General features: G+C 39.1%; 1 protein-coding gene across 1 annotated transcript; it reads right to left on the bottom strand.

Moving 5' to 3' along the window:
- Window positions 1-6,555: 6,555 nt before the first annotated feature.
- On the bottom strand, window positions 6,556-19,836 carry LOC310957721 (voltage-dependent calcium channel gamma-4 subunit-like; the record flags this gene model as incomplete). The annotated part of the gene is made up of 4 exons (XM_083928415.1): window positions 6,556-7,100; window positions 9,418-9,558; window positions 11,536-11,619; window positions 19,614-19,836. The coding sequence occupies 4 exons, from the start codon at window positions 19,834-19,836 to the stop codon at window positions 6,556-6,558; spliced, it is 993 nt and encodes a 330-aa protein (XP_083784541.1).
- Between the last annotated feature and the right edge of the window lie 4,218 nt (window positions 19,837-24,054).

Here is a 24,054-nt window from a genome sequence, read left to right as displayed (position 1 = left end):
AGTTCATGTAAGATTAGGTCAGTAAGCAAACGCAAATGTTATAGGCTATGAGTTGCAAACAATAAATCTGAACACGACCCATTTGGCTCTGGGGAATTCTAATGGCCATTTTTCATAATGTTATGATGTTTTTTAGACTAAATATTAAATATTTTAATCATAAAAAGAATGAACAGATTAATAAATAAAGAATAATATAATTCATTTGTCACTGGATCAATTATCTTATGTAACATTCCTGCTGTAACATTCTTGACTAAAGCCACAAATGTACAAAAATAGTTATTTTAACCCCCGCAATCTTTTCGTAAACCTAGTCCTTTAAAGTCATTAAAGCATACATATTAAAAACATAAGTAACTATCATAGTTTTTCGGTTTTGTTAAACAATAGATTCTCAGCAACCAGTGTTGTCAACACTTTTTGCAGCTAGATGAGAAAAGGGTAGTTGAGGCTTACTTTACCTTACCAGGACTTTTTTCAGTGTATTCTATAGTGTATGTATTACATATCATCAATTGCATTACGTAGGGCAACTTATTGTGTATTCCACAAAAATATTACCATATATTCAAATAAACTGTAGATTCTGTACCATGAATTTTATTTTATAGGATGCCTTGTGTATCATGAATTGTATCGTGTAGGACGCCTTCTATCATGGTCATAGTAGAGAATATACGTATGTTCTCATTTTAGTGCATTTTACATTAGTATTTTGTGTATGTGTGTGTTTTTGTGTGGGGTGTTATTCTTTTTGTGTCTAGCTATAGAGTATTTGTATTTTATTGTGTACTGTATTTTCTTGTATCTACTTGTTTTGGGGACTACAGATGGAAATTCGTTTTTTACTAACTCTGGCACTGGCGTCTTTGTATTTTTTTTAAATTATTGTAATGTTGCTCGTTGTCCCTTAACAAATAAAAACAGATGAACAAGAATTGTCATCATTTTGAAAGATGGTACTGACATAATGACTTCGAAAAGAGCAACAACCCCTGACCTCATGAATATTGGCTGCTTCAACCTCTGACCTTTGTGTCATTGAGACAGCCATACTGGAGCTCCTCTGGGAAGCTTCTGGCTCTTCCAAAGGTAATCTCATGGCTGATGGTGTGGAAAGATTGACTGTAATCACAGAGGACACAAGGCTACATTTATTATGTGATATAATGACTGCTTAGTAATTGCTAACACCCAAATATTGTCATGGATCTCTTAAAAGTTAATGTGTGTTTTAAATCACGGTGCGAGCCAGGTCCGGTCAATCTTTAAACTTCTAAACCAATGGATCTATTTTCGGAGCACTGTGTACAAACCCAATACGTCCAGTATGTATAAAATAATTGAATTTGTAATTTCATGGTAGTCGCTGACAAGCATAATTAATTACATCAATCTGATGAAAGACTGCAAAGAGAAAAGACATATTATTCAAAATTTTGCATAATTAATATACGAAAGCTTCCTCTGTGCTTCACAAGTGCACAGAGTTCACAGATATATGAGTGAAGAAACATGTTACTTATAGTTGCATTTGCCCTTTAAATTTGTGGCTTTAATGCTGTGTTTATGTGTAATGGGATGAAAACATCTTAATGTCTTATTCCCTCTTGTATAACGTGTTTAAAGGGTAAAGTTAATTGGGTTATAGTCAGAGGTTTACAGTGAGTGATGTTTGCTTGTTATCAGATAAGCTGTTTCTGCACATTGCACAGTAAAATTATATATTACACTACTCTATGACGGTCTGTTGTTTTTCTGTGTGTCATAGCAGTTGAAAAGGGTTAAGCTCTAACCGCTGCTGGATAAATCCAGTCTTAGCACAGTGACAGATGTCATGCTAATGGCTGCATGTGGTTCCTGGATTGACAGTATGGCACTGATATATCAACAGGGAGCAAGGAATCAAGCTCACTGCTGGGAGGAATCTCTGCTACTTTAAATTTTCAATGGAAACTAGGGAGGAGGGGGAGAGCGCCTGCGAAGATGGGATCTCTCAAGGAAATCACATTGGGCTTTCACATTCATCCTGTAACCTCTCGATACATGTTGTGCTAAGAAACAGTATGCAGATCACATATTATTAAACTAACATTTATTGCAGATAAAACAGCGATGCCCTCATACAAAGAGTGAAATAGCTCTCCATGCATCAACATGATGTATGGTGTTGCTTTCACCACTGGTGACTGAGTTTCTTTGTGTAGGCTTTATTTTTCTTTATTGGATTAATAAAGTATGGGTATATGCTTATTATTTAAATACTTTTTTTTTAAATAAATATAAATATTTTTTTTACTACCTTTGTTACTGATAATTTGCAACAGTGGTAGCATATGACGTGTTCGGAATATACCGTAAATTAAGTATAGGTACTGACGGTACTTTACTTTTAGTTTTTTACAATAGGGATAAAGAATTTGTCTTTATATATATGTAACCTGCATATGCATATTAGTGCATTATGCTTGATATATGATATAATGTATTTTCCAACTACATTCACAATATTCTTACAGATGTCACATGGATGCACTTTGAGTATTTAAGATTGTGACTCTGTGCTTAGAAGGGAAGGGGAGAAGAAATGTTACTGCTCACATCAATAAAAACCTAAGGGGAGCTATATGGAGTGTGGATCCATTTGTTTTCCTTGATAAAAGTTCATGACATTATACTACACAGTCATCAGTGGTTTTAGAAGAAAATATTCTGTGTTTGAACACAGATCTTATCAGCTCATAGCTCAATTTTGTACAAAATCTGTTCTCAATTTGCATAAACAGTAACATTTACACCTGCCAATTGTAGGATTTCTAATAATATCTGCCAACAATGATCCTTTGTCATCTACCCAAGTGTTACAATAGGAGATATATGATCTCTGTAACTACATCCGTATATCTTTGAGTACTCTTAATTACTAAAATTATAGCAGTACTTTTTAAAATTAAAGTAAACTTTTAAAATATTTAATGGCTGGCTGTAAGTGCTTTGTTGTGGCATTGGATGTATCATATTTAGCATAAAGGTAGATGAGCAGCTGCTGAACCATTTCTCATGCCAGCAAATCAAGTTAAAAAATCAGAACCTGAGTTGAGAGCCTTGGGCACTATTTTATCCATCCTGCACAGCGATGTGCCGATGCTAACAAGCATGTTGGCTAGTCTTGTGACTTCAGGGAGAGGGGACCCTGCCATTTTCCTCTCAATAACTGGAGGAGAAATTTCACTGGTGCACAACAGGAGAGAGTGAGGGCATGGCTCTATTGTGGATGAAAATATCAGTGAGGGCCCATGGCATTCAAATTCCCAGGCTTAACAGCAGGGTGATGGACAGAGGGGATGCGCGAAGAATCGCTCAAATTAAGGGATGGAAGTGGAAACAAGGACATCAGACCAATGTGGCATAACAAAGACACATCACACACATGCAGAATGAAAATAAGTCTATTTTAAATCAAGGCTAGCCCTTCTCCACATCAATGACATGAATGACAACTATATCTGCAGAGACACGCCCTCTCATGTACGCCTTGACACTGATTTACTTAACAACCACATTAAACCAATTCTTGCTGCTGCTAAAAATATGGGAACTGGGAAACAAACCATGATGCTGAAATGGAACCCGGTCAAGCGTGCTTACCAAGAATGAGTAATTTGAACTTTTACTAACCCTTCACACATACGGTGCTCACACTTGGAGACAAGGAGACAAGCTTCTTGAAGTCTGGATGAGCATTTGGGATATTGTTAGTTCAGTCGAGCATTAAGTCAGCTGATGTCGATTTCCTCTAACACCCTGTGGTTGCCTGACTGTCTGCCAGGCAGTTTCATAGCAGAGCATAGCAGGCCCATCAGCCCCATGTCATTAGCTAAATACCTCCTCCATAAAGAAAAACAAACAAAGTGGACCTATTCTTAGTTCATAGTTTGCATTAAACCACAAGCAAGTCCAAAAGGTACTTACTAAGCCTCTCTATCACTATTTAGGATACCTGGTCTTTAATTATGATACAATAACAATCTCAGTATTTGACTGAATGTAACTGGGTTAGGGATGAGGTTATTGTTTGTCTTCCTCGCATGGAAGGAGAGGGTCGGCCCGGGTGGGGCACCTATTCAGTGGTGGCTTGTTCGTGACCTTCGGCTAGCTGGAAGAAGCTAAGAAGAAAATCATTTCAATAGACTTCAACAGTTTCATATTCTATATCAGGACTTTTTAAAATTATTATTGTCCATAATGTCGTAACCATCCATGGTAGACTTACCATGAGTTATGCGAAGTGATGGTTTATGCTCCTGAAGAAGTCCATGTGATCAACCTTGCTTTAAGAAAAATGTTGTGTGTTGTGTGTCATGTTTTATTTTGTGATGTCATGGAGAAGTACTACACTACCAACAATCCTTGAGTGTACAGTAGTAGCAGTGTCTCTCATTGGTGGAGCTCTGTGCTATGATTGAAATTAACCTACCATGGAACAATCTATGATCGTTATGTACACAGTCCTGTACTTCTGCCTTTTTATTCTGTTTTCCTTTTTTTTCTGGTCACGATTCATCTTGTGGTTTTTTCAACAGAGTGATGAAATTAAAAACATTTAAAAAAAAATAAAAATAAAATTCAAGTCACTGAAGACTTCCAAAATGTATAATGTATATATATGTATTTCTTTCAGTACCAACAGTAACATGGATATCAGATCTTAACATACAGAATACAATAATTGACACAATATATGCAGCAACGCATTTCCCTCTACCCACAATTCTAAAACCAAAATACAATAAAAGTTTTTAATATTGCTTGTAGAGAAACTCACAAACTCTTACATATGGGATTCTGTGATGATGGAAAATGCCCCTGCTGTCTATTTTCATGCCTTCTGGCTCTGCACACCGCTTTAACCCTTCTGGTCGGAGGTCACGGGCAAGATATCCCAGATATTTAGTCTCAGCATCCCCATTAGTCCAACCATGTCCTTCTTGGGTAATCTTTCTGCACTTAATGCCACATTGGCTCAATTTGTTAACAGACAACTCTGGAAAGATTCACAGAACCTTACAGGACAAAATTACTCATGTAACACAATGTGCTTGTTCCTTGTAAAGCGGGTGTCATCAATCCTGTTCTCCTATAGTGTCCCCTTTTTTGTTGTTGTAATCTGTCAAAATTAATTTCATTTCAATTCATTCGTTTTTCACTATACTGTATTTTTATTTTGTCTCATTGTTTACATACTAAAAAAAGACCTTTCTCTGAGGGATTTACATTAACTGGATCTGCATACAAATGTAGCCATCCATTGCCAAAATAGTGCAATTTTTCAATATCCGTCATGCAATAATAGTTTTTAAATTCAGGAAATCACATGACATAAAATACCTTGTTGGCAAAGTATGATGCAGTACAGAAGAGTACAGAAATACTACAAATGTATCAAAAACCCATTAACAGCAACACATACAGCGTGATCTCCCTTCTGTTTTTACACACCAACTATAACAGCCTGTCTGGCTTAGGTTAGAAATATCAAAACAACTGAATTTTTTTTTCTCTCTCCTGGTGCGCTCTAAATCTCGAAAAGTAAGATTAATTTGTTCCATACATTGTCCCTGAGCGAATGGAGAGCAAGCTTCACAGTCTGTACAAATAATGTTTTAAGTAATACATCACACAGCAGACTTTAGTTTATATATATCTACAGAAATCCATATTTGACAGTGCGGCAGTGTCCCAGAGCCATAACACACATTCCACATATCATAACCGACACACACACACACACACACACACACACGCACACACACACACACACACACACACACTATATAACACCTGACTCACACACAAGCTTGAAGCTTGAGTGAGGTTATCGAGATACAGTAGAAGTATTTAGATGGCAGTTGAAAAGGCTTAAGACTATCAAAGGTTTAAGATTAAGTTAGCACCATTTGTATTAAGTTACAAACAAATACAATACAATAGCACTCAAACAATCACATAAATCACCTCATTTTAGCAAACAATTTGGGAGAAAAACATATTTTTGTTTCTGAATAAAAGAAGCAAGTTCATTTCTGAAAAGCTAGACAGTTATTTGCGCATAAAATCATAATAACCTGAAGGTCAATATTTAGAATCTTTATTATATATAGCATCAAGTCTTTAAAAACTGAATTCTGTTATGAGGAAATTTTCTTTAAAAGAATACCAGAACATTGTTTAGCCTTTCTGTAAGAGGAGAGTGGGTATCACATATTCAAATCTTCAAATGTTGCTACAAAATGTCTGCATCCACTTTTTAGATACTGAGTCATATCAAAAAAAGTTGTTCACATTTCCTCTCCTCTCCAAATGAAACACAGATTGGCACTTTTCTGTCACAGAGGGACACAAGAAAAAAAGTAGTTTGAGCTCTGACCTTTCAACACCACTTTAACAGCCCCGGGGAGCAAGTGTCCTCTCTCATTTACTGCACAATATCTAATGTTTTCCATCAAGCTTATTGTTAAGATTATTGTTTTACACAGCAATACACTCCTGTCCTCATACTGGTGTGGTCCTCCTATTCACTCCATCTTTCATATCTTTCTGGAAGCAGTTGTGGACTTGTAAAAAGTCCCTCTCTGGACTGTAAGGCCCTGCAGTAGCACCACCCTTCAGAGGGTCCCTACTGAGGGCATACAGGGATATATCCCCCATTGGCAAACCCATCCCCAACCCTCCTCCCCCACTTCCTCCACCGATCTTCATCCCCACCGGGGAGGACTCGCGGGATGGGTCACTCGACCTTGAACTGGAGCGGGATCGCCTTCGTCTGTAACGGTAGCTTGGAATGCGAGAGTATGGCGAGGACGACGAGGTGGTCTTGATGAAGTTGTGTCGCGTTCTGTAGCGTGACTCTTTGTTTTTCTCAATATATATGTTGATCGCGAGAACGCCCACTGATTCGGCCACGATGAAGGAGAGGGCACCGAAGTAAAAGGACCAGCCGTAGTTGTAGTGGTTCTTCTTGTCCTCATCTTTCTTGTCACTCGGGTCTCCAGCATTGCTGGAGATGTAGACGATAATGCCGATGATGTTGCTCAGGCCTGATGCGAGTAAAGGTGAGAGAAGAGAATGGAGAGAAAAGGGAGGAAGAGAATTAAGGGACAATGAAAGAAAATCTATAAAGTGCTTAATGTTTAGGCACAGTGGTGGTAAAGCCTATAGATTCAACTCGTTCTCACTTCCAACTCGTCAAATACGGCAGCCTAGTAAGTGGTCCTCAACGTTTTTATTAGGACGCCTAAGGCAGCCTTTAACTTCTGTATGAGACGCACTGGGCTTTCAACTGCTCGACTGAGTCGCAGTGAGATGACGTAGTATAAAGAGCAACAAAATCTGAGTAGGGAGGATAATAATAAAAAAATGAAAAAGTCTGCATAGGAAAGAGGTTGGGGTAGATGGACGGGTGAAACAAACACAGGACTTTCACCTAGGAGACTGCTGTTAGTGGCCTGTGTGAAATCAAAAGTCAACATCTGTCACTTACAGAACGTCACGTACGTAACGCCACATGCGTAACGCCACATGCGTAACGCCACATGCGTAACGCCACATGCGTAACGCCACATGCGTAAAGCCACATGCGTAAAGCCACATGCGTAAAGCCACATGCGTAAGGCCACATGCCTAACGCCACCAAGCCCCCACCACAGCGACTTCCTGTAGTTTACACAATAGAGCAGTTTCTCATTGACCCTCATGTTAATTAAACCTATTTGAGTTATTATTTTATTGGAAGTTAAAGTTTATGAATAATTAGGGGCGCGGCCTCTTGAGTGACAGTTAGCCTCTGGCCCTCACTTCACCTTGGAGGCTAGCAGTCAGGATTAGCATGCTAACTCTGTCATCTTGACATGGACTGCGGTCATTTGTGTAATGGTGTTACTATAAGTGACAAGATGGTCTGCCTCGATTGACTGTACAAAGGGATGATTTACGAACACAGCATGCTAATTAAATAGCTGCACTTGCACAATGACTTGCAATACAGCTTACTATCGATGGCACATACACTAGATGCTAATCTGGAGCCCAGGGAGAATTCGGGCCGTGAGGGTCGGGGTTTTACAGTCTATGTGAAAGATACTGTGCTGAATATCAGTATAAATCATATAGCATATTTGCTGGCTGCCTGAACCCGGAGCCGGTGTAATCTCCGCTAGAGACACGAGAGCAGTGTGTTTCTACCCTCTAAAAAATCCTGGCCCCGTTACATGCGTAACGCCACATGCGTAACGCCACATGCGTAACGCCACATGCGTAACGCCACATGCGTAACGCCACATGCGTAACGCCACATGCGTAACGCCACATGCGTAACGCCACGTTTGTAACGCCACGTTTGTAACGCCACGTTTGTAACGCCACGTTTGTAACGCCACGTTTGTAACGCCACGTTTGTAACGCCACGTTTGTAACGCCACATGCTTAACGCCACATGCGTAATTCCACATGCGTGATTCCACATGCGTAATTCCACATGCGTAATGCCACATGCGTAATGCCACATGCGTAATGCCACATGCCATGCGTAAATGTCACATGCGTAACTCCCTGTATGTAAGTTACATAACAAATGTACAAACATTAACCCAAACCACGTTCCTTTCCTAAACCTAACAAAGTAGATTTGTTGCCTAAACCTAACCATTCCCATGCATGTTGACAAATGATACCAAAGGGGTACCCAGCGCATTAACAACTTGATGCCAAGGGGACCTGACCAAGTGTCCATAATTATGAGACCAGTTGGTTGTGAAAATGTGTTGAAAGATTATACTACAGAACATTGTTCATCAAGAGGCTGATTCAGTTTGGGTTCACACACTTAACTCCTCTCTTCATCTGTATCTTCATAACATCCAACACCTGAGAGAATCATCTTTACAATTTACAATATTCCTTGAGTGAAATAATTATCTAACAATTAAGCATTACCAAGAAGACGCGACTTGAATATTGACACGTATCCTGCAGATTTTTACCTTCTGACATTCTTCGCTGCATATTAACAATTAATTATTTGTCACTGCCAATTAGAGAGAAACCATGGATTCAGGGGAAAGGGAAAGTGCATTACAAGTGTGTGAGATTTCTGCATGCGTTGTGTTATGTTTAAACAATAAAATATGCAATAGGGTAGAGGCAAATTTATCCTGTTTTTCTGTTGAAATACAGGAAAAGTTAGGGTAACTATAAAAAAAAGAGCAACACAACACAGAAACTCAACACAGACAACAAACAAAGGAAGACCCTGTGTTGTATCTGTCTTGTCCTTCTGTCTGCTTCTTCTTTCTGTCTTTGGTGGACAGAATCTAGTTGTTGTTGTGTATTTATCTGTAGCGTGCGCTCTCTTCCTACCTGCAGCCACAAACAGGATGCCAGCACTGAGCAGAATGTTGTGTTTGTTTTTGTAGATGCGTCCAACCCCAACACACAGGCCCCCCAACATCAGCAGAACATTGCTGAGAATGGGGAACAAGCTCGATGCACGCACAATACCTGTACATACGAGACAATGAAGCCTTGTCATCAAAAAGTATGAAGAAACACATCACTTTAAATAAACAGCACAAAGGCTGAGCAACATGTGATTAATTTGACAATTGTACCAATGAAATAATGTTTAAAACTAGTTGTAACAGCAGAAATAACAACCTTTCACATGTACATCACTAACAACAGGAAAAATATTGTCACTTCTTGGCACTTACATACATTACAACTCTGAGGAGCAATTCTGGATGTGTGGGGTTTAATGTTCCATTATATTCACTAGCGATTCGCTTATTTGTCTGCCTGCTGTTTGGTGCTGGGCACGTTGTGTAACTTGGCTTTATCCAAGTTGTTTTTGCTGTAACAGCTGCTGGAAAAGAGTGTGGTAAAACCAAAAAAATGAGTTTAAAGACACTAAAACGCTCCGTAGAGCTGAGGGTCTGGTGCTTATCCTTTTTGGGTTCTTCACGACATGAAACACACATACTTATTTCATCCATTGTTAATAGAAAAATACTTTTAATCTTATCATATTAAAGGTTCCCTGTGGAGGTTTTGACTTCTAGTAATGCTAGGGAGCTGATTTTCTATGATGCTATGTTTACCTTGATGCAATACACAACCTGCCAGTGATTTCAGACTATTCCACTGATCAATAGGTTGCAGTACCAATGCCAGCATATGCAGTAATGTGCCAGCAAAAACAGGAAAGAAGTATAATGCCAGCAAACCACCATGGATTTAAACGTAAAACACAACAAGAATCAGCTTTGCAATTATCTTAAAACTGAAGGATACACCCATAAGTAACACTGAACATTTGTTGTAAATGCACTGTCATAAAATATATAGTTAGTTAATATGGTTTTCTGATCCCTTAATCTTTGTGGAGGCAAATTGCGTCAAATTATTCATATCATATTGTAGTTTCCCACTGTTCATGGTGCTATGTACTCATGTACCAGTAGCTTAAACTGTCCTTAAAATAATATATGGCACTCCTGGCTGACACATGTATAACTCTGCCATAAGTGTAGATATAAAGGATGTGAAAGAAGAGCTGTCCAATCCGGGCCGAGTCCAGAAATCAAGAAATTATTGAGAATGATTTAATTTTGAGCATTTTTTACCTCACGTGAAACTATAAGCCAATCAAATCTGTGCATCCCGTGTGAGTGAGTGAGACAGGAGAGGGATAGACTACGAGAAAATCGGAGAGAATGAGTCAGATAATTTATTATGGCATGTTCAAAGATAAGAAAAGAAGACATCGAAAATAGGGCTTTCAATCAAGAATGGACTGACGTGTACATGTTTACTCTTCCCTAGGGCAGTTCAAAACCAGTGTGTCTCCCTAGATTTAGAATCCATGTTGTTGTTAAGTGTTTTTGTTTATTTTACATTTGGTTATGACAAAAAAAGAAGAAAAGGGGAAACTGAAGCTACAGTTTTCATTACATTTTTCTAAAATTAAGCACTTTATTTTCAGATGCACTTTTTTAAAAGCTCTCTGCTGTGTATTTTATTTTAAAAGGCAGCCTTTATTTACCTTGAAATAAGAAAATCACATTTGTTTACAGGAGCCTACTTATTATTTATAATCCCTCCAACTAAATGTGAAAACTGACAACCAGACCTCGCCTTGAGGTCATTTTATCTAACTGGACCTCTTTGACTTGAATACCCCTGACCTAGACAGTTCTGTTACCACTCAGGGTGACATGTTTTCATCAATCTACTATGGTCAAATATGTGCTCTTACGTGAGTAAAGTCAAGATATAACCCTATTGCTCATCAGCACAACACACTACATCATCTCCATAGCTCCAATTACTGTCATGACATCAGGCTTTTATGGGGGAGGGATAAAGATGTCATGACACTTTAAGTACCCTTGTGATAACTCCATCACTACTGGAAGAAAAAAAGACAGAGGATTATGGGTTTAAGTGTTTGAAGATGAAGAGGTTGCAAGGCCTTACGTAAGATGTACTCTGAGCTGTCTGTGTCGTAGTCGTTATCATCTGGAAAATGATTGATCCGAAAGCAGCTTCCTTTGTTGATACCTGCAGAGAAGCCAAAAGCAGAGTGTGAATGTGTCTGATGGCAGTACCAGTCTGTGCAAGGAAGAAATGACAACAGTTAAAGAAAAATGCTGTCTTTATAATGAAGCAAGACTGGTGATTCTCCAGTTAAGAAAGAGGGTATGAAAAGAACTACATGTTGGCCAATCAATTTTCGATTTAAACTGTGTTTTCAGCACTGATGCTTTGCCATTGTTAGACTTAGGAGTCTTATTTTGTAAAGATAAATAGATCAGTTGGTTTTATGCCCTGAGAACTGTTATCCAAGTTTTCTAATTCGTCTTTAAAAAGATACATGACATCAAGTGTAATATAACTGCCATATTTTGGGGGGTAATGTACCACACCAAGGCCATATGGTCCTTTTTAAATGATTTATTTAAATGTAATAATGACTTATTTCACCAGTCGATTTGAAACAAACAAATTGACTGGTGAAATAAAACGGCGAAATGAACTGAGAAACAACTAAAATAAAAGCCACTAAATGGCAAAGCGTTACTTTACGGTTGAGTTTACAAGGTGCACCTGAATGCACCATGAAGTTCTCTTGGAGCCCACCCACTTTACTGTTAGTTGTTTAATTACATAACTATAGTGAAGGTAAAATGCTGCTACACCAATGACTTCAGGGAAGCCAGAGAATCATTACAGACTATAACTGGAAAAGTGCATCTGCAGAATACTGGTAAGTTAATGTTACCAAGTGTCTTTAGCCGAATGCTATCCGTGTAAGCTACGCTGTGTCATCAATGTGTGCTAATGTTTTTTTTCTTCAGACGTGTGCAAATAGGCAGGGCTGGAGATAAATATAATACTGGGTAATTGCGGACCCTGCATTTGATTTCAATGAACAAAACCTCAATGGAAAACCAATGAAAATGTTTGGTAAAGAATATCTAAACTAGTGCTGAACCATCTTGTTTTCACCTCTAACCATGTCAGAAAGCATTTAAGGATAGGCTTCTGTGGATCTGTGGTTCTGAAGTTCTCAAGCCCTCAGGCACCTTCTATTCAAAGACCCAGTCTCTTCCCTCCACTTTTAAGAGAATAAAACATCGGAGCGTTATAAATATTGAAAGGTTGGACTTTGAATTAAAAGTCTTAAGCCTTATTTTGCTACCCCATCCTTACATTTCTGCCTTTTCTACTATGTTAGTTCCTCTGGAACTCTGCAAGACACCAATGACACAATGGCAAATGTGTTAATTGACATATATCATCTGTGTGAAATTGATAACGTGTAAAAACTAAACTTATCACAGCTTTGATTCTCAAACAATCAATAAGCTGTGAAAATGTAACAGCAGTATGAGCTCTTTGTTATTCTGAAAGAAAATGTTCAATTCTCCATGTTGTAATTTCATATCTTGGATGTCAAAATAAGGCGATCTATTGAGTTTAGAGAATTCAGACAAACTTACTCACTGCAACACATCTGTTCCCCATATTTAAAGGGGAACACCACCTAATTAGGAATTTCAACATGTAATTCCCATGGCCTAGGAAATGTCATATGTAAAGACATGTATCATGTAATGTCAATGATTTTGGTTGTTTTTTGTTTTTATATCCAAGTGAGCTTTATTGTATTGTAGTGTTGAGTCAGTTGTGAAACAGAAAATGTTTCCATGTACTCAGAATACTCCTCTGGGTGCTCTCAGTATCATCTATAACATATTTCACCATTCATTGTCTATAAAAACAGTTCCACACCACTTGATGACATCACAAATTTGAGTTTAAGCACTCTGGTTTTTGAATTTGGTAAAGAGTTGTTCATGCTTACTAACATTTTTGTCTATCTTAAGCCATAGCAATAAGAGGAATGAATTTTGAAAATGGGCATGGTTTCCCCTTAAAAGTATCCTATGAAGTTCCTGAGTAACCATGTGGAGCAATTTTTTTGGGTGAGTGGATCTTTTGCATGCAAATACACATACCTTAGTGTAGTGTGCCAGCCATGGCCTGATCATGGTCAGCGTCACACACATTTTTCAAGTTCATATTTCAGTATTGTTGCATTTGGCCTCATCTTTTTTTCTGCAATGTTGCGTTGTAGCAGGGTTAAATAAAATCTGTTAATCGTGTGTTGATGCCTGCCCAGTATGCCAGTTTTGTTTGGTGAAACTTGTGACTACATTCTAGCATGAGCTACCAGGGCAAATGGGCAGCTGGCTAAAATAAAGCTTTGTGGGGCCCTATATGTGCTTTCCGCATGGAGAAGCCCACCATAAGAGGTCTGGGGGCCATCACATTTTAGGTGCAGAGGGACCTGGTAGCAGTAGTAGTCAGCTCACATTTTAAACACCAAGGGCGGAGGGCTCTGGGGCCCTCATTGTAAATGCTGAGGGGTCTTGGGGGCCCCAGTGGTTAGCTCATGGTATAAGCGTCCAGGGGCCTAGTGGTCACATTGGACTGTGTGCACTGAGAAAAGTCTTAATCCACACATCATGCGTAACCTAAGGATTGGAGGCCCTCTGGCAGACCAAGGCCCCGGGAACTGGCCCCACTGGCAATGAGAAAGAAATCTGCTCTACTATTTTTTTTATGAGGAAGGATATACAGAGAGCCGAGAGTACAGAGTTAGAAGATCAGGTAACACTGACTAACCAGAGCAGACTGGGCTTTTTCAGATGGGGGGGCTTAGAGACAGGCGCTAAAGTGGAGCGTTCCAGACATAGGGTGAATACAGGTATATTCAGACACACAGCATGACAAAAGAGAGTGTTTTTTGAACAATAAAGCATGCAAACATGTTAGCAGAAACCCAAAATACAAGCATGAAGTTAGCATACTATAGGACCTTTAACATGTTTCTAACTTAATATTGTGTCATGAATTCAATCTAGCCATCTGCAAAAAAATTCAATGTCACATTTGTCTGCTAAGTTTTCATGTTAATGCTGCCCTGACTCTATCTTCACCAACTCCACTCTCTCAACCCCACTCTTTCAGTCTCTTCACTCTCATTCCCTGTCTCTTTTTACAAAACTCTTACCACTATCATGTCTCAATTGTGCACTTCTCTACCTCCCATGTTCTAAAATGTTTCTTGTTCAACCCGCTCTCAGCTTCCTTTTGATCTTTCTTGCAGCAAGCACATTCTTTGGATTGATCCATAAGCACAATCAATGGGTGTGTGCGTGCATCTTGTGTGTATTTGATATTCACAACATTCAGTGTAGAGTTCAGTGTAATTAGATGTTTTCTCATGATCATGGTCTTCAAAAGGTCTGGGATAAAGTAATGACGTGTAGGGTAAAAGATTTTAAAAAAAAGAAAATATTTAGTACAATCAAACAAGAAGTGAAGTAAAATTGTAATAATCCTATTAATACATAACACACAGTTAGCCTGTGAGTTAATAATCAGAGGAATGACGCCTGTGAGAGAGATAGAGAAGAAAGAGAGTGAGCTCAGTCAGGGAGGTATCTCCCCAGAGCCCATCTGTCTGAGAGACTGCAGCCTATCTTTTATTACTCAGCATAGCTTCACCATGGCAACCTCCCCCCGGCAACCCAGAATCACATTTCTAGCTCCGCTTCTCAGAGGAAGCCTTTGACATCTCACTAATGCATTCACTAGACTAATACGCACGCACACGCTCAACAGAAACACACACACACACACACACACACACACACACACACACACACACACACACACACACACACACACACACACACACACACACACACACACACACACACACACACACACACACACACACACACACACACACACACAAACACACACACACACACACACACACACACACACACACACACACACACACCACACACACACACACTAATAAAGCCACAAAACCACCTGAAAGCAGCCTTTATGACGGAGAATCTCAAACATTTGCATTAAAAAAAAACTAAACCATCAGGATTTGTCCATTTAAAGTTGGACCAAATGTCTGTTTAAAATGTGTCATATGTTGAAGTGCCACTCCAACATGTTCAGCATTCAGGGGTGATTGCCTTAAGTGAGAGTTCTTGTTGAGTTTCAGCATGAATGACTTCACTTTGTTTCCTTTAAAAGGAAACACATTTCCCATCATTGCTCTCCTCCTTGTTCTACAAGACACAACATTCGTGAAGTGGTCTGTTTGGCACATGAGAGAGACACGTGCAATTTCTTCTTCAAGATTATGTGTCCTAGGCTTGCCCATTATTTAAGCTGTTCATTTGACCTACTATAACTGTAGTTTTCAAGATTTAAGCTGTGACTAAAAAACAACCTTTGTTTGTCTTCTCTGGCAGGGTAGTCAGGGAAACACCTTTTGTAACTGGCTGAACTCAATCTTGTTCTTTGCTCCAGGAAGAGACTATCTCTCAACTGGACGGTAAAATGAGTGGATAAATGAACCTTTATTCAGTCTTTTCTCTTAAAAAAACAAGTCAACTGCGAATGGAAAATGTACGCTCAGTAACTCAAAGAATTACTTTTCATTTTTGCCATTAGAATATTGCATTTAAGCCAAAGAGGGACTCAACTTTAGGGGGTGTAACAACTGGAAGTCACTATAATCTAGTATGAGTCTTACATCAGATGCCATTAACATTTTGATTCTTGGAAAGTCCTTTGGGCTCAGCTAGCATTGGTTTTATAGCCCTGTGCTAACCACTTGAATTGAATTTCACAACATTGTGGCAATAGTGCTGGTGATGATGCTGGTGTGTGTTAGAGAAAGAGCAAGAGATGAAGTGCTACTTTTAGTTTCATCTCTGTGTGTAACACGCTTTCAACAATATTTGAAGGGAAAGAGAAGATGGTGGAAAATCCATCTCACTTGCTGATGATACTCTCAAGGGTCGGAAACGAGCTAAAGGGACCATGTCTTTGGATTGACCCTCGAAGGGCTGAGTGATCGAGTGAACAACGATGGTCACTCCAGGGGCGATATCCCCCACAAGTTATTGCAGTTATGCATTTGATGGAAGAAAATGCAGCCATAGGTAGGTGGCAGTAATGGACCTAAAATTCTGCGATTGCTCACCACTAAAGAAGAACAATATGCATAAATAAAGCAACTTTTTATCATCATAAAACTTTACTATTTGACATGCTTTTCAGTTTCAGTTTGCTATAAATAATATCTTATTATAAGTCTGTATTCATACATGTGTGGGCTGTTTGCCTGCTTAGCAGATAGTTTTACTGAAAAATGACTAGTTACAGTAAATATTTAGTCTACTTATTTTTAGTTTATATATCCATACTTGACTCGTGTGGCTTCTTCTCAACATTATCTGTAAACTAACAAAAGAAATGTTATTTTGCAATATATCATAGCAAAAATAATGATGATAATGATGATACAGATCACAAACAGAGGTTTCTTAATCAAAGATGATGCAGCTGTTTACAAAGTGCCGACGGTGCCGACATATTGCAATCATCTGTAGAAAACACCTTCATCTCATTAAAATTAGTCTAAAGGTATTTGTGATTATTAGTAAAAATCAGTACAGCGCTAAACCTACAACTGCCGGTCGATCCATGATAGTTTGGGCTGAAGTGAACAAGGGCATGTGTTTCATTTCATCCCCCGCTCCTCCCCCTGCACAATTTCATTCAGCTCTCCAAGTGGCCTCCGTGTGACGTGTGCTGCTACATAATGCCAAATGCTGAGGGGAAGTGAAGGAGGGCATGTTGAACAACTATTGAAATGCTGCTCTAGAAAGTGTTGCCCCTTCCCTTGGACCAACCCACCCACAGCAATGTTCAGATACTCTCTTCATGTATGAGAGATTTGATCTTTGAGTCATATGGAAACATATTGATACCAATGCCAATACTGATTCTGCTTATCAGTCCAATACTTAATCCATTCCCTTATTGATGCCTGGACAATTTTCTGTGTGGAAAAAAGGCCTCGTCAACACAACTGTTTTATCATCTCCGAGTCTTGAGTCTCATCCCTAATAGACACTCATGTCATCAATTAATCTTAACGCTGTAAGGTTTGGGGACGAAAAAAAAGTATTTTACTTTTGCTATCTAACTTCAAACATCACCAACAAGTTATTTTGGAAACACTGTTTTATGAAGACCGCTTACTACCTTATGGGGGCAATCAGAGAGAATGATAGTGCATTGATAATGCTTCAAGACTAAACTCATAAACACGCATAATGCTTTCTGATGCACCATACCAACATTCATAAAACATTATAGATGTGACGGGTTGTAATGGGTGTTACTACAGTAGTAGAGTAGCTGCAAACAGTGGATGTGCATGTTGTGGAAGGTTTGTTAGTATATAGTAAAAATAAAGTATTTTTCTTTCCTTGAATAAAGGAAATAAAGGTTAAAATCATTTTACTTACTGATTATTTGCATTTTGCAACTACAACAATAATCACTTATGATGAAACATAGATTATTTTCTTTTAGGTGAGCGCAGGAAGTTAAAATGAACTATAAGCCCCATCAATTAACCTCTAGTTTACAATAAGTCAACAACATCCATAAGATTATAGTTCCCAATTAATGCCCCCATAACACACTATAGATGTGGTCTTCATATAAAGTATTTCTTTGCTTTCTTTTGATCAATAAGGACATGGTGAATATGTCAAATGTTCTAGAAACTATAATGATTTCAATTATGGTATACTACATTCTGTGAAATGCTTTTTATCAGTGTTGTAATGTGAGTGGGACATAAAAACAAAATGTGGCTGCAAAACATGAATGAGCAGCCATAAACAAATTAAAGTGCCACCTGTAAGCAAGTGAGGCTGATCAGCTACATTCTGCTTTCAATCATGGCACAAATTGAATACTTTGCAAGTCAGCAACTGACTATTTCTAGCTTACAGTGTGACGTGATTGGCCCCTTACCTCTGGGGAAGTTTCACAAATGTAGTTATTTACTTATTTAGACTACAGTCATTTTTTAGCTTGGCTATTACTTAAAAGGAACTACATCATGCAGAGTGAATGTTTCAGCACCAGTAGCAGTGGACAGCGCCACAACAGGTAGGGCTGCTGGAAGACGCATGGGATGACGTCACTGGTGACTACTTCAGCGGAACAACTGACTGATCTCGACGATCTGGCTCATCTCCAATAAAGCAGTCGCGCGCATCGGTGTGCAAACAACAACGAGCTGCAGGAAGCCCAGCCCAAAACTCCTCAGGCGTGTGTGTTGGGGATCATGGATACGCAGCAAAGCTGAGACAATGTTGACAGGTTTTCACAAAGCAGTTTCTTGTTAGTACGTTACTTCTGCAGCTGAAAAAATATTTCATCAGTTTAAGCAATTTTATGGAACTAGTTGCCAAGCAACCGAGTTAATGAGAAAAGTAGGGGGATCCTTAAAATTGTTATTGAGGGACTTCTTTCTTGGGTCAAAATGTAAAACATTAAAAAAAACATTAGACTTGGCTCTCTGACATGGTCTGTCCATCGAGTCTCCTTTTTCAGTCACAAACTAAATCATTTACTAGGGAAACTGACAAAAACGTAGCATTACGCACGCACAACACCGCCTTTGCGCGCAAAAAGCAGCAGTTTCGCTCCAGATTTTTCCTATTACATATCACGTAACTTTTAAAATGCTATTCAGCGCATATAACATTGGGATTATTGATAATAACGATGCCGCCCTTGACGGATTTCCATTATTGGTGCGTCGTCACACCAAACAAACGGGAATATATTTGTTTCGAATGCCCTTGCACTTTTTTTGCACAAAAAGAGGGCGTTTCGGGTATTTTCATTTGGAGTTCCCAATTCTAGCATTCGTTTGAATCCGTTTTTTTCACTGACAGAATATGCTAATTTGATCAATCACACTGTGTACATTGTCACTTGTCACCGCCGTAAAACAATCATAATGAAATCCGCTGGCTCACCACTGGACAAAATGCGCACCTGTGCCAAAGAGCACAATAAAAAGTAACGCATAAAAGTTTTTGGAATAACGGTAACTAACTTATTACACTTTATTTTACCTTCTATACAGCAGATTCTCCACAGTCCGGAGTGCGTCAGGTCGCCTCTGACTTTCTTTGTTTGCATTTGGGAGTCGTCCGCGGTGGTATTTGTGGCGTTGCAGATGTACGCCCGGGAATAAAGCCAGTAGTCGGTGCCGATGGCGATGGTCATGAGACTGAAGGCAGCAAATGCCCCCGCGATGGCCAGCAAAGTCTGAACCCCTCGGTCACACCATGCCATGGCGTCTCATAATGTGCGGATCCTCCACAGCAGCTTATGCGCACGGCGAGGAGCGCACGGTGCCCATGGTCAGGGTCAGAGGTAACGCTCGTGTCTCGTGTTTTTTTCCTCTCATCAAGCCAAGTCTCGAACCTCAACTGCTTGATTTGTGCTCCTCTTCCTGCTAAACTTCAGTCGGAGTTCGATCCAAATCTCCGAGTTTGACACGTTCGACAGTTTTGAATGTTTTTGAGTTGACTGACACATTCTCAGTCGCCGCTACAGGTGGAAACAAAAAAGATGGAATCGTATCCCTTGAAAGAGTACACGTGTATGTTCAGTTTAAAGGATGATCCCAACAGCCATATCAATCACACGCGGATATGGCTTCTATAGTTTACTATTCAATATTAAAGTGCATGTTAAACAAAGGATGCAGCATCTTTCATCCAGGCCACGCCTTTCACGGCTGTGAAGCCAATGGGAAACGGCTGGTTGAGCAGCTGCACGTCAAATACCAGGAGAGTCAAGCCACTTTCTTTCGGGTTTCAGGGTTTACAGTTTATCTTTCACCCATAGTTAAAAAATAACCAAGCAGTTCTATTCACCCACGTACAAAAACACATACAGACAATACTCTCAGAAACTGAATTTGCAAATGTTTTCCGTAACATCTAGAAAATCAAGCAAAAAAAAAAACAAAAAAACAAAAACAAAAACCCACCACCACTGACAGCAGAGTTGAGATTAGAGAGATTCGAGCAGTGGCTGAACTACTGTATAGCAGCAACTTATTAAAATAAGTTGAAAGCATCACCACTGATGAAATATTTTTTAAAACATCCATCAAAACCACTTTGAAGTTGTAGCAGGCTGCTTGTAAGATCACCCCGGCTCATAAAAGTAGAAAAGTAAGACATAAATCTTTGCTACAGCCAGAAAGTCATTTATAAAACACTGTTTATGTTAGGGCCAGGCCTGTCACTTTAAGCCCTGCTCTTTGCAGTTGGGGTCTCATTTCTGTGGAGCATCTTGTTTTTCACACTGACACAGTGAGAGAGAGCCGAGCAGGGAGGGCCGGCAGTGTTTGGCCTAAGCTGCTGCTGTTTGTACTGTCCCTTCTCTTGGACTGGGAGCCTCATCCTTAAGATTTGTTCTTTGTCAAAGAGTGCAAAGAGTATTTGTAAGGGTCTGAACGTGTGTGTGTGTGTGCGTGTGTGTGTGTGTGTGTGTGTGTGTGTGTGTGTGTGTGTGTGTGTGTGTGTGTGGAGGGAGATACTGCTGATGGGGTATTGAGGATTAGGAGATAAAGTGATGAAGAAAGGAGATTGAGATAGAGGAAAGGATGTGAGGAATGGTAATAATAAGAATATGATAAAGAGGCAACAGAGGATTGTGCAGGAGGATATGGAAAAGAGCTCAACAGTTTCACATTTTACATATTAGGTGACCTCAATGCAATGTATTTGTGCCACATTTTCGCTGTGATGCAGCAGAGTGGGCTTAGCTCTCAGTTTGTGGAGGGAGCTGGAACGTTTCCATGGGACTTCAATCATCTCAAATGGTGGGTGTGGGGGAGCCACAGCAGGTAAGCAGACAGAGGCGGAGAGATGAGATGTTTTGGTTTGCATCAGCAAACTGAACATTTGTGAAATATTGTATACAACTGCTCTGAAAGCTTTTCTGAAACCAACTACTGATGTTTTCTTTCTTTCCAGCCAAAATCTATGCTGTTTTTTGTTTTATTTCAAATGTGTTGCCATTATAACTTGGTGAGGAACTATCTCTAAATAGTGAATAACTTAGGGCATGTGCATTGTAGGGTGTCATACGGTAGTTTTTCTTCTCAGGAGTAGTGACATTCAGTAGGGATGCAATGAACAATTAGGTTTTCCTCATCCTTAGAAATAAATAATTTGTATTGAACGCAACAGAACTTCTGTGGGTCACCAAATGAAGTTGCATTTACCCAGTAGATAGGTGAGGTTCCAGACGTTTTTTGCTGCACAGTGTAAAGATACATTTAGTTGGTAGTAGTGGTCATGTCCAAAAATAAAACACGAAGAAAAGGCACACATGTTTTACTTCTCTTACATATAAACTAATTATTTATGGATTACCATTATCACAAACTAGCTGACAGGCATATAAACAGACTGATATTTGCTTCATCATCTATTCAAAGTCTGCACAAATTAGTTTAATCGTCAATTAATCAGAATAATTTACTATCTAAATATTAATACTGACAATGTATTATATACCTTTTATTATATATTTGGGCTGTAAATATCAGCAAGTAGTCAACAAGAGACCTCCAGCCCGAGGTCATGTCACTAAATGTTTGTTTCCCGTGACTAATAGTCCAAAAATCTTTATTAAATATATTACTATAAGACCAGAGGATATTTACATCAAAGAAATTGGAACCATTCATATGTCCTCTATAGAATGGTTTTCAAGTGTATGTTCCTGGGCTAGTTTTTCATCCTGACAAGATGTGCCTGAGTGCTGCTGTATTTCTTTGTACATAATGACATGTTGGATTCTCAGCTAGCCTGTGTGAAATGGCTGTGGTAATGGTAGAACACATGGGCCATTGATTGAGTTTAATTCTCATCATCATGTTCCCAACTTCTTTTTTAATTTCATTGCTTCCTCTCCATTTTCTAGCTTCTGTATTGTCCCTGCAATTAGCTTGAGCGAGTGCTTTTGGAGCAGCCTGCCCTTTCACTCTGGTAAATTATGTCTCCCCTGCCAGCTTCCTCTTTTCTCATGGTGTTTTCTTCCATCATGCAGGTTTTGGCCTGTTCCAAGAGCGACTCCTGTATGACCTTGCTGAACTCGCTGTACAATTATGGCAGTTTAAGCATTGCTTATGTTTCTTAACTGATTTTTTTAGCTTGTTTTCCACCCAGTTTGAGTAACAACCACAGCCTGGCCTATCCAGTGAAAGAGATTATTGCTTCATGGCTGCCTGGGGTACAGCATAAAGTGAATGTGCCAATGTGCCAGATCTATTTAGATAGGAAGTCGGAGGAGGGAAGTAATTGGTTAATTCTTTTGAAATTATTTTGTCAAAATGTCTTTGAAAGCCTTTGGATGTTGTTTCTTTTGGAAAGCAAATGAGAGAAAAGGGACTGAGTAAGATGGGGGAAAAAATAAACACAGGAAACATTAAGCCTTTGCATATGCAAAAGAGATATACCAGCTGAATATGGTGGCAAAAGTTCAGTTCAGTTTCAAAGAACATTTTTTGGAGCCAAACACAGAGCAGCAATGAGAGTATTGATATGGTTTGTTTTTATCTGGAATACGATCATTTATATCATTATTATTATTTTTTATTTTATTTTTGTTTTGGAAAAAAAGACAATACATTACACTACAATGAACAGAGTAATATGACTGCTTTGTGATCATGTTGACTGTAGTTAGTAACATATTTTCCTTTGAAATATTAAGATCATTTGAGGGTATTTTCTAAAACCCTTGCTCAGCTTAAGGAGAATTTAGAAGGAGATCATAGCAATTATTAATAGAAGACTTGGTTTGAGTGAATAGTACAGGAATGTCTTTAACTACATGAGTAGTTAACAGAGAACATTCATGCTCATCACTGCCCCTTTCAAAATGAAGGAGGGTTAAAACTAATAGCCAACATGATATTGCTCTGTTCTCTTGCTCCTAATTTAATGTTGTTCAGGGATGAGGTAAAGCAAACACACATGAATTCTGCCTGTTGCAGACAGCGCCTGGAGCAGAAGAAAGATATAAAGAGCATAAGAGATTGGGCTAAAAGAAAGCAAACACAGACTTAGCTCTTAGGCTGCCTGAGACTTGCTATGCTATAAAATGCCCCCCCCCCCCCCCCCCATTTCTTACAGTAAGAATCTACATGCTGTAGATATACAAACTGTAAATACTGTGGATACCTATATTTTTAAAGGATAATTTCTGTCCTATCTGGCTTAGTTGTAGCATTTTCCTTAATCCCAGCAATGCTTTTTTTAATACACAGTTATTCTAACTGAGAGAAATTATGGTCAATGCTATTTAGAAGAAAAAGTAGAAAGAGAGAAACTGCTTTAAAAGACATCTTTTTTCAATGAATGAGATGCATTTTAACTCCGATATATGAAACTAGCTGCCACAGACGAACAAAAAGAGAAAGATAACAGATAAACAGGACCATCTGTCCACTCTGCCAGCTGCAGCAAGGAGTCACTACTGTGGGGG

The sequence above is a fragment of the Echiichthys vipera genome, assembly GCF_963691815.1.
Source record: "Echiichthys vipera genome assembly, chromosome: 2".
NCBI lineage: Eukaryota > Metazoa > Chordata > Actinopteri > Perciformes > Trachinidae > Echiichthys > Echiichthys vipera.
Note: the sequence above shows the minus strand (reverse complement) of the source record. Positions and strands in the feature narration are given on the sequence as shown.